The sequence below is a fragment of the Leptodactylus fuscus genome, chromosome 5 (genome assembly GCF_031893055.1).
Source record: "Leptodactylus fuscus isolate aLepFus1 chromosome 5, aLepFus1.hap2, whole genome shotgun sequence".
Lineage (NCBI taxonomy): Eukaryota > Metazoa > Chordata > Amphibia > Anura > Leptodactylidae > Leptodactylus > Leptodactylus fuscus.
In genome coordinates this window covers 205,210,144-205,221,778 of record NC_134269.1, presented here as the reverse complement: position 1 = coordinate 205,221,778, position 11,635 = coordinate 205,210,144, and the positions used below count along the sequence as shown (strand labels likewise).

The 11,635-nt window shown below is 46.5% G+C and overlaps 1 protein-coding gene across 1 annotated transcript; it reads right to left on the bottom strand.

Moving 5' to 3' along the window:
- Positions 1 to 2,854: 2,854 nt before the first annotated feature.
- Positions 2,855 to 8,153, bottom strand: LOC142203944 (L-lactate dehydrogenase A chain-like). Its single transcript, XM_075275060.1, has 8 exons — positions 8,042 to 8,153; positions 5,606 to 5,739; positions 4,940 to 5,057; positions 4,198 to 4,371; positions 3,917 to 4,090; positions 3,719 to 3,836; positions 3,292 to 3,415; positions 2,855 to 3,135 (listed from the first exon to the last, which is right to left on the bottom strand). Exons 2-8 carry the CDS (start codon positions 5,732 to 5,734, stop codon positions 2,968 to 2,970), a joined length of 1,005 nt encoding a protein of 334 aa, XP_075131161.1. The 5' UTR covers positions 5,735 to 5,739; positions 8,042 to 8,153; the 3' UTR covers positions 2,855 to 2,967.
- Positions 8,154 to 11,635: the final 3,482 nt, after the last annotated feature.

The window sequence follows — 11,635 nt, the reverse complement described above, 5'->3', positions numbered from 1 at the left end:
AACTGGGGGCAGAGATGGAGGGACATGAATCTGGGGGCAGAGATGTGGGGACATGAATCTGGGGGCAGATATGGAGATTACATGAATCTGGGGGCAGAGATGGAGGGACAGGAATCTGGGGGCAGAGATGTGGGACATGAATCTGGGGGCAGAGATGTGGGGACATGAATCTGGGGGCAGATATGGAGGGACATGAATCTGGGGGCAGAGATGGAGTGGACATGAAACTGGGGGCAGAGATGTGGGGACATGAATCTGGGGGCAGAGATGGAGGGACATGAATCTGGGGGCAGAGATGGAGTGGACATGAAACTGGGGGCAGAGATGTGGGGACATGAATCTGGGGGTAGATATGGAGATTACATGAATCTGGGGGCAGAGATGGAGGGACATGAATCTGGGGGCAGAGATTGGGGGACATGAATCTGGGGGCAGAGATGGAGGGACAGGAATCTGGGGACAGAGATGTGGTGACATGAATCTGGGGGCAGAGATGGAGAGGACATGAATCTGAGGGCAGAGATGGAGATGACATGAAACTGGGGGCAGATGAAGGGTGTATATGAAACTGGGGGAGAGATAGAGGGGGGACATAATTTACGGGTGACTGTAGGAGGATTATACTGTGTGCGGGCACATGAAAAATTAATGAGTGGGTGGAGTCAACACAAAAGTGGGCGGGGCTAATTTGCACATTTTGTCCCTCTTTCAGTTCTTCAAAAGTTGGGAGGTATGTTAAAGCAGGAGCTGAACTGTGACAGCTCCTTCTATAAAGAGGACCTTTTTGAAACATAGGCGACTTTTTAGCCCGGTACAACACATGGTTTCGCGACCGCTATCGATGATTTCATATTCACACTATGTTAAAGGCCCTTGAGCCGTTCTCGGATAGGATCGTGCTATGGTGTGGGCGGAGCTACACACGATTGCAGCGGGTACTGTGGAAGCTACTCACAATGGACTCTCATAGATGGTCAGGAGAGTGCAGCACATGCAGGCTGTGTGTTGGCTTCAATTTGTGTGCTCAAGACGGGAATATGGTTTACGGCCTCTCATGGAGGGGGCAAACTGTGGCAAATGTCAGCAACAGCCATTCAGCCATTTCCAGCACAAAAGCTACTCACACACTGATAAGACAACCCCTCTAATCCAAATTGACTGACGTAGCAGAGCTGAGGCAGCGCTGTAGCACACCTTACTCCGCTCTCCATAGAGCAGTACATACCGCTGGGTCTGCTGCAAATATGCACAGATGTAGCAGAGCCCAGAAGCGGGTACTGCTGGGTCTGCTGCACAGATATAGCAAAGCTGAGACACGGGCACTGCTGGGTCTGCTGCGCATATGCACAGATGTAGCAGAGCTGAGACTCATACAGATCGCCCAGCCCATTTCGCCAAATATAGGAGGATCATTGCAAACAACCCACGGGAAGAGGCTAGTAGTATATAATGCTCCACACACCCAATTATAATATGCTGTCACATTGGCAGTGGTTCACGCCACACAGTATATAGAGCTGTCCTGTCGCCCGGATCGCTGACTAACGGGGAATCTGGCACAGGATTTCCCGTTAGTGAGAGATCGCAGCTTTCAGCTGGATGTGCATTTGCTGTTAATGTAGGCTGTGGGGCAGATTGTACTGTGTGTGGGGGCCATTGTGGGGCAGATTGTACTGTGTGTGGGGGCCATTGTGGGGCAGATTGTACTGTGTGTGGTCCCTTCACCATTTATATCTTTTTTATAGCAGATGTGATATTAGTGCAGGCTGTAATAATGTTGCATGGTCACTATAAAACAGACCCTGTGCGATGTAAGTAGTGAACATTAAATTGTTGAAAAGTACCAAATGCAGAGACCTTTACACATGACTAATTTCTGGGTTCGCAATTGTGGATCCACAGAGTTTTAAAGGTTAAATTGCCGTGTTGGCACTCAGATAAATTATCGGGTTTTAGGTTGCAGTTTGGGCCCTCTGTCTCAAAAAGGTTCGCCATCACTGTGATAGACTATAATGGGGGTCCATAGGAAACATGTGGAAAGTAAAGTGCTGCTTGCAGGACTTCTCTCCACACGCTCATGTGGCCACTGAGTAGAAACCTTACCCAGGTAAGTTTTTTTTTTTTTTAATGCATACAAGTTTCCGTTCTGGAAAGTGGATTCCCCAAACAGAAACCTGAACACAGATGTGACTAGGGCCTTAGCTCGCTGCACCATAGGTCTCTATTGTGTGACGTACTAATCTAATCACAGGTCTCCTGCAAGCTAAAAATAGCTCCTAGATATTAATGTATCATGTCCAGGCTACAGATTAGATCTGTGACTGCTGTAAAGCAAACTCCATTTCTGTTCTATAGGAGTATGTAGTGTGTAGCCCTGGGCGGCCTGGTCTCTTATCCAGCATGTGTAGAAGGAACCAGATTGCTCCATACACCAACATACAGATATATTCGGGTGACATTTTTTATTTCTATCTGCTGGAGATCCTTGATCTTTAGTGTTGTATGCCAAGGTGGTCGCCTACTGCCAAGAGCTGATAGAACAAGTCCTCGTTTTGGCACTATGCATATTGTTTCGGAGCTATAAGGCCTCATACACACGGGCCCAGGTTTTCAGATTGCTTATGTAGACCTTTTTCTCCCCCTCACAGAAATCTTGATCCGAGGCATACAAGGAACCCAATGTCAATGATACACCAGTCTGGAGACGTCCCACACACTGCAGCCAATTGGGGTTGCAGCAGAGGCTTTCATCACTAATACTAGAGGACTAGCACAAGTCAGACATTCTATAAAGTTCACGTTCCGTGTCTACAAGACCCAATACCACAGAAAGTAGTGACCGCAAGACCACCTCCAGTTGTTCAGCAGCAGATTTTATTCTGACAACTATTATTACTCTAGAAACCGGCATCAACAAATTCATTAGTCAAAGGCGTAACGTGCAGGACAAGTGGTGGTCCAAGACATTTAGAGGTTTTGCAGGTCTTTCTGAATGTTCCACAGAGTGTCTGCGCTGCTCTTCAGCTGAGCGGCTTCAGCATCTTGGAGCTTCTGGTTCACCACGTCGATCAGTCCATTGCTGCCCAGGACACATGGAAGACTGAGGAAGACTTCATTGTCAATGCCGTAGAAACCCTGGTGAAGAAAGAAGAGTTTGTACTCCTTGAAGCAGTCACTTTTTTAGAAGACAGGAACCCATGAATGAGAAGAGTTAGCAACACCCCCAAAACATAGAAGACAGTTTGGCTTCTACAAGACTTTGACATCCCAGAACTACATGGCCTTCCTTACCTTCACCATGGTGGAGACTGGATGTACTCTACCCAGGTTCTTTGTTATGGACTCTGCCAGGTCAGCGACACTCATGCCGATGGCCCAGTTGGTGTATCCCTTACATTTGATCACTTCATAGGCGCTGCAACGACAGGAGACCGTTACTTAACATTTGGTGAAGACCACATACACGGCTGAGGACCAGCTTCAGAAGACGACTGGACCGGTCATGATCAAGGTTAAGTAATGTCTATTTCACAACCTAATGTTTATGACCAGGTTCCTAGAAATAGTCAAGGGATTTACCATTGGTCTGTCCACCCCTTGGTCCTCAGACTTCTCTACAAACCAGATTGTAGAGCAAGACGACCAGGGCATGCGCCATGCCACCTAATATGCACTGAATAGGTCCACGGGAGATTTTTGTATACGTTGTAGCCATTACCTGTCGACAACCTGTTTGTGGACCGCCTTCCAGTTCTCAGGGTCCTTGTCAGTTCCAATGTCAGGGTTAAAGGACTTTAGGGAAACACCAGCCACATTGACACCGCTCCAGACAGGAACTACAACGTGAAGAGCATGTAGTCACAAAGCAAGGTTATAGGATCAGCAAATATCCCTCCTGATACAAGTAGTCACTCACCACTGGAGTCTCCATGTTCTCCCAGGACATAAGCATGGCAACTGCTGGTATGGATGCCAAGCTTCTCAGCGATCAGGTAGCGGAATCTTGCCGAGTCCAGATTGGTGCCACTCCCTATAACACGGCTTCGGGGCAGACCACTCAGCTTCCAGGTCACATAGGTCATGATGTCAACTGGAAGCAGATAGTTGGTTTGTCATGAATACCTTTATGGAGTTCCTCAGAGAAAGTTACGTCCAAGACACCTTTGTGATATCTGCAAGGTCCAGTTTAGCAGTTACCTGGATTGGAGACGACCAGGATTATGCAATCGGGACTGTATTTCACAACCTGTGGAACGATGAACTTGAAGACTTCGACGTTCCTCTGTACCAAGTTAAGGCGGCTCTCTCCCTCCTGCTGTCTGACACCACCAGTGATCACTACGAGGCGAGAGTTTGCTGTAACGGAGTAGTCTATAGAATGGAGAGACATAGGGAAGAAGTAAGTAATACGCACGATGGGTTGTTCAGTATGAGACATTGTAGTCGGACCACTCTAAGAGGTCACATTTGTTCTTCTGCAGAGATCTCCGACCCCACTAGGGATTCTCACCACGTCAGGTTTAACCAGTATGTTTAAGACAATCCTACTATGGGTCTCCAACAGGAATGCCCTTAGAGACAAACCATAGCAGATACAGTTTTATGCCAAATCTTGGAGCAATACACCACCAAATACAGAATTTTTGCAGAAAACCAGTCACCCACCAGTCTATTCATTCTGTACATGTAGGGGATAGACCTTCAGTTCATTCTCAGTCCACTTCCAAGCAACATAGGCAAGGTTTGGCAGTGCTGGTACAAGACAAGCACCAACTAGTGTAAACAAGTTTACTAGCGTTCTTCTAAATAACTAACCCAACTAGATGACCCCATGTCTTCTATATTGGTATGATCTCCTTGTAATTCAACAGTTTTGGCTGCCAATAATATGCTAGTTTGAGGTTGGGATAATCAGCCATAAAAGTCACCCGCTTCTCACCTTTGCTTGCAACAATTTTTGGAGTTTTGAGGAACAAGCTTCCATGTTGCAGATCCATCATCTCGCCCTTCAATTTGTCCTCCAAGATATCAACCAAGGCCAATTCGTCAGTAAGTTCCTTTTAAAGAAAACACTGTTCAGTGACACCACGCCAAGTCACCCAGTTACATTCTAACCTCGGCCCAAGAATAGCATATTACAGTGTCAAGAAGCAAGTTTCAGGAACTTAAGACCGAGTTCACCCAACAACATGAGATTTAAGGGAAGTTTTGAAGGCCACTGCATAAATTTGAAACCATTTTCTAGCTGTAGATTTGTAGTCAAAGCTACAAGACAGGAGGGGGCTGGCCAGAATGGCTCTTCAGAAGTGTAGCTCCACCCCCGCAGATCTTAATAGGACTTTAGCATATAGTATGCATTGTTTAGATTATATCACACTAGCCCGAACAAAAGCTGCCATCCTAAACCCCCTTCCGCACACACTTATATGCTATAGGACCTTAAACATCACTTTTTTAGGATATTTTTGGCATTTGGTTTATTTGTTATATCTACAGCAAGCAATGACCTAGTTCTCTCCAAGGCTTCAGACACAAAAGACTGCTGAAGGTCATCTGTGCGGGACATGTCGCAGGCTGTGTGAGCGGGGCTATATTTGGCACATACCTTTTGTAGGACACTGGTGGCGCACGCCATACCAACTTGCCCGACACCTACAATTGTTATCTTGTTCCTTGGGAGAACATTCTTGTCAGCTCCAGTGCAGGTGAAGAGTTTCTCTTGAACAGTTGCCATGTTTACTAGACAAAAATATTAAGACATTAATTTTTTTTTTTTTTTTTTTATAAAATGCTTAATTCTAAAATACCAATTTTTACAGAAAGCGTTTTGAAGCCAACGTGTTGTGATCTCATGGTCAAGACCTCTGCTTGCAACCAATGAAGGGAGACCCGAGCCCATCACACACAGATTTCTTGTAAGACGTTGGATTGTCCATGATCTGAAGGCAAGTTATTGATGACTTATCCACTACATAGGTCATCAGTATCATATCAGCTGAACTTTGACAACTAGACCATGCACAGATCAGCTATTTTGGCTGCAGATATCCCGTCTAGGTGACCAATAAGGTTTCCATTCACTGACAGCAAGCAGTGGTTGATATTGTGAGCAACTCAAATACAGCAGAGGAAGGAAGGCAACCTCTGGCACTCCAGGTGTTCTGGAACTTCCCAGGTCTCTTGACTGGGTTTGGGTCGGGTAATCTTGCAAGTATGAATGACCTGGATTTTCCAGCCTATAGTCACGAATGTGAAGGAGATCTAAAAGCAACCATGTGCAAGAGCCTTGGTCTTAAAGGCATTGTTCGGGGAGGTTCTCACTTTCTCCGGGGTTTTTGTCATGTTGGACCTGACCCTTGATAACGCAATAAAAACCAGCTCCTGGCCCTGGGGTTACACTGCCCCCTTCTGTGTGCTGTGGGGCTGCAGACTATAGCAGAATCAGCCCCATGTCACAGTTAGGGAGAGGGAGCAACCCAAGGGCAAGGTGCTGGTTCAAGTCAAATGATCAGAGTTCAGAAACCACATGAAAAACCTTGGAGTAAGTGCAATAAAGTTCCATTTAAGGGTTACCTTGGTCTTTACATATAGTAAGTTAGATAAGACTGCAATACCCAGCACCTCTGCTGCCAAGTTCTGCGCTTGTGCTACAGCAGGGGTCAGTAACTTTCTGTTGTGAGACTTCAACTCCTATGGAATCCCATGTTGCACTAAGACAATATATACCTTTAAGGTTGTGCGACGTGACTCTGCTCATACAATAGTTGTCACCTCCTGTACTCCGGTTACCAGCATAGTAAAGCCATGTACGTGCAGCCCGCCCTCCGTCTGATGGAAGGAATGCTGCCCACGGGAATCCTACAAGTTGAGCTGATGCCTGATGTTCTGCATGACCGGCATGAAAACCCTTCTGAGCATTTTAAGTAGGCCTTCGTGTATGCCCACCATTAGATAGATTGGATTGAACTTCCTGGACCCTCTAGAGCAATTCTAAGGGGGGAGTCTGTCTTCTGCTGGCCATCATTGTGTTAGAGCCTGGACAGACCGGAGGATCTTCTGGTCGATACTACATGAACATATCCACACCATGGACGCCAACCATTACAACTAGACAGAGCCACGTACAACTATAAGTGGATAAATTTGCAGCGCTGTGGATACAACATAGTCAATACTGTGACCCGACACATTGGCACACACGTCTGCATGTTCTACAATAGTGCCAGCCATGGACGATCTATATAATGCACTGTATTACCAGTTGTAATATTTCCACAATTGTACAATCGAGTCACCCCCAACATCTCAAGATACAAGATGACTAGACCAAGGCTACGTGACCGGCGACTCCACGTGTACAAGTCACAGCTTGGAAAGTTTTTGCTTCTGGTCTACGACACTCGTTTCCTGCTTAGTAATACTTCCAGTAACCGTATGAACATCAAAAAGCGTTAGGAAAGAGTCAAATTGGTCCATCTTAGAAGGACATATGGTGTCAATTGTTCTGGAGACTTTAGGACTGACATCCGGGGATTATACCTAAACCGCCTCATCCTGGCTTAAAAGGGCAACATCTACAGGGCCATATTGTGTGCCAGTCCTGTGCGTTGTATCGACAGGCTCTTTAAACACAGGCGTGGAGGATCTGGCAGACGTCCACGACCTACAATACACAGGCCCGGGCTGCGGAGAGGCGCAAGCGTTACACAACAAGCGGCTGTTCCTGCAGACCAGACACTGCAGGGTTAAAGCGATAACAGTCATGCAAAAATGGGAAGTCGCCCTCGTAACCACTGATGCGCCCTACTACGGGCAAGACGTGCCAAAGAATCAGAGGCGAGGGAGCGGTGCCAAGATGCTGAGGGTCACCCAGGGCAGCCTGGTCCTCTCCTTGAGATCCCGGTGTATGCGGGTATAGAGGCATCATATTAAATCAGAAGAAAGGAAACGAAGGCACAAGCACGCTTAACCCCTTCCATGCCAAAAGCAAGGGTTCACGCAAGCACAGAACGGTCTTAAAGGACAATAGCAGAATACGTACAGGACTTAAGGCCGTGGAAGTCTGGTAGTCGGAAGCTTCTGCTGTCAGAATGAGGCAGAGGAGTGGCTACTGCCTTGTTACTCGAGTCGGCCACGCTACATCACTACAGCTGAGAGACACACCCCATCACCTCACTCAATCCCCTCCAAGGACAGCTCTGCAAGGGCATCCTAGGCCCACCCCTCTTTCATACGCCTCCTTAGCCTAAAATTTCCAAGGCCATACAGGAGCTCATTGTTAGACTCTGTAGTCTGGAAGGATAGAAGGTGAAGTCAGATAGTCGCTGATAAGGCGGCGGTGGTGCAGATGGAAAGGGTTAACCCCGAGCAAGATGGAGTTATAGGATATGGACAGTCGCCATCCACACCCTACGTCAGTGCAATGAAGATAAGGCGCTGGTCACATCACTGTTTGCGCCCAGGTTGGAGGTTTATATCCGGGCAATCTGATGTTTACCTCCAACACGTACCTAAGTTACAGTATACCCATGGTAGCCGTTATACAGCCCTTACAATAAGGGGCACCCAGAACCAAAAAAAGCAGGGAGTAGGACCTCACAGATCTAAGGTGGATGGCCTGTCCTAAAGCTAGACCATCAATGTTAGAAACCGCATAACTTAACCCTTAATATTTAAGTATATTTTTGCTCGTTTGCTGTGTCACTAGTTTAAGAAAATTTCCCCTGCGGTCAGTATTCTGTTCGGAGAGTCCACATGGTGACAGAATACCGAACGCAACTGCAAGTGGTGTGCCAGTGAAAGCACACAGACCCCATAGACTAATGGGGTCCGTGTGCTTGCCGCACAAATCATGCAGACAGGAAAGTACATTGTGAACTACTGTCCTGTCCGCATGATCCCTGCAGAGATCTGGTGGCAAGCACATGGACCCCCATTATAGTCTATGGGGTCTGTGTGCTTTCACTGGCACACCACTTGCAGTTGCGTTTGGTATTCTATTCGGGGGGGGGGGGGGTGTCCCTCATGCAAACTCCCCCGGACAGAATACCAACACAGATGTGAACGAGGCCCTACTCTGACCACTAAGCCTAACACTTGCCAATTCTTTAGAGAGGTTTCTTTGTAGCGGTGACCTCAATCACACTATGCATAGTATTATAATAGATAACACCACTGACCCAGCAAGTCATCCACTACTGACCCAGATCATGTCACAGCTTCTCTCATCCCCCCCTCCCTGCACAGAGCACGTCTGCAGAATCCTTCCATAGACCTCAATGAGTTGCTTCAGTCCTATGGCCAAGGTGTAAAGCAGATCACTAGGTCGGTCGGGGCACCATTCCAAAAACTGAAACCAGCAGAGCAAATAGTCTTCTCCATATAGGACTTCTCTCTGCCAATTATTGCCAGTTTCTGCAATGTAGCATGCAAGCCATACGGGAAGAGTCTAGTGGTTAAGCTTCCCCAGAGGACCACTAAACCATTGGGTACACACAGCCCATCAGGCCCCTATTGCCCATCATGGGGTCCATTTTTAAGCTGTAACCAACACAGAAAAAAAAGTTTTTCCTCCACTGATTTCAGGCAAAATTGTGACCACAGCCTTACTGGATTGTATGATCACAAGATATTTTCTGCACCACAACCTTACACATTTAGGCTAAACCATGCAGCCCACTACATACCTTCTATCCGGATCAGAGGGGTGGATGGCTGGACCTGGCGCGCACTGCTATTTATATGCTCAATATTTGCAGATAGCCTTCAGCTGATCCCTGGTAATGGCTTCTATACAACAATGTGAGGGCGGGGGATGTACAGGAACACCCCAGGCATCCTGACATCCAAGGTGAGGTGGGGTAAGCTAAGGACTCTGCAATACCTGTTGGGCTTTTGCACATTTTTATCTAATCATTAGAAATTGATTTATTTTTTTCTTGCAAAAATAGTCAGTTTTGCTTCAATTATGGAAAATGGAAGCAAAAAAAAAAAAAAGATGCCGTAAAGGTGCTGCAGAAAAGTGAATTACGGTACATGGCGTGCGCCAAAGGTGGTTTCATATTGCAGGCGAATTTGTGCTGCCCAACTTTGTAGGTTATGGCCTTAAACTTGGGCTACACGGCGACTAAAATATCGCCCTGCGACAGTACCATCATGGTGGTTCTAACATTTGTTAAAGAACTGATGAACTTCGTTGCTCCTTCTTGTTTGACACAACCCACCGATCTGTTTTTAATGGAAGTTGGATGTCAATGGGTTTGTGCGTGACTGCAACGAGATAGAGCGTGCCTGGTTTTTGACAGCCATGTTATTAAAATGGCCGTCACATGGTTATTAAACACTTGTGCAATTCTATCAGTAATAAATCTATATTATGAATAAGTATCATTAGTACTGGGGTATATTCACACAAAGCAGTTAATAGTTTTTTTCCCTTGTAGCCCCATATAGAGATCACAATGTACATTTTTTTTTCCTATGAGTATGTCTTCATAGAACGGGAGGAAATCCACACAAACACAAGGAGAACATACAAACTCCTTGCAGATGTTGTTCCTGGCAGGATTTGAACCCAGGACTCCAGCGCTGCAAGGCTACAGTGCTAACCACTGAGCCACCGTGTTTCCCCTTGACACAGTTAATCTCCATCTGAGGAACAGCATGCAGCTTTTTTTGGCTTTTTGCAGATGAAACGTTTATCTTACTTGTTCCACCTGTAAAAACTGATCTGATCACTTATGTGTGGTTTTTTTTGTTGTTGTTGTTTTGTTTTTTTAAACATTGTGTCTCCATAAGGTCATAGCCCTTTGGGTGCATTGTAACAGTAATTTTTTTTAGTGGGGGGCTGATTTCTCCTGTAACTGGGGCAGATACATTTCAGTCTGATGTACATCCCATATTTCAGACCAGCACTGCGCATGCACATTGTGACATCGGCTCCATACCTGGCGCATGCGCAGCACTGATCTGAAACCGGGGACTAGGATTTTGCCAGATTTTGTCTCTGGTTCTGCTAATGCTACATAGCCTGTAAATCATGGTGACAGGTTCCTTTTACATAACACTATTCTTGGTTTGGGGGGAACTTGTACGGAGGTGCGTATCATGGTGGTGGGGCCCCAGGTGTCAGGCTGACTGGTATGAATAGGGATCTAGAAGTATAACACACCAGTCAGCCAGGGGTTACAGCACATAAATTCCTGGGTCACCTTGTTATATAACCACTCAGCAGCAGCAGCAGCAGCAGCGTATAGTCACCTGGCCGACTCTGTCACCTTCACCAGCTCAATGTGGGAAATGATTAAAGTGCACTGAGCAGGCGGATCCATTTCATGAGCAATACCATAGAAGCCCCGGATACAAGACCCCTCACCTTACTATGTGCCCTGTGTAATCCTGGTGTCTTATTGAGGGGCTTGCAGAGGGTGCAGGGCCAGGGTGTAACTATTATCGCTGCATGCCCTGTAATATAATAAGCCCAGCAATCCCAAACAGAAGATTTAGGCCCAGTTCACATTTTTTTGTGCTGTTTATGCATTCAGTTTCACATGTTGCTCCACAAATGTTGGAGTATATATAGCTATGTTGTGCTCCCATTACTGCAATTCCTAAACCCGGTAAGGACGCCATCACC

What these genes read in the sequence shown, in the direction of transcription:
- LOC142203944 (XM_075275060.1), bottom strand. Translation starts at nt 5,734, where the DNA reads ATGGCAACTGTTCAAGAGAAACTCTTCACCTGCACTGGAGCTGACAAG. An exon ending in CACAAACAGGTTGTCGACAG is followed by an intron (nt 3,416 to 3,718) that starts GTAATGGCTACA and finishes CTGTCGTTGCAG; the next exon opens with CGCCTATGAAGTGATCAAAT. An exon ending in CAGTCTCCACCATGGTGAAG is followed by an intron (nt 3,136 to 3,291) that starts GTAAGGAAGGCC and finishes TTTCTTCACCAG; the next exon opens with GGTTTCTACGGCATTGACAA.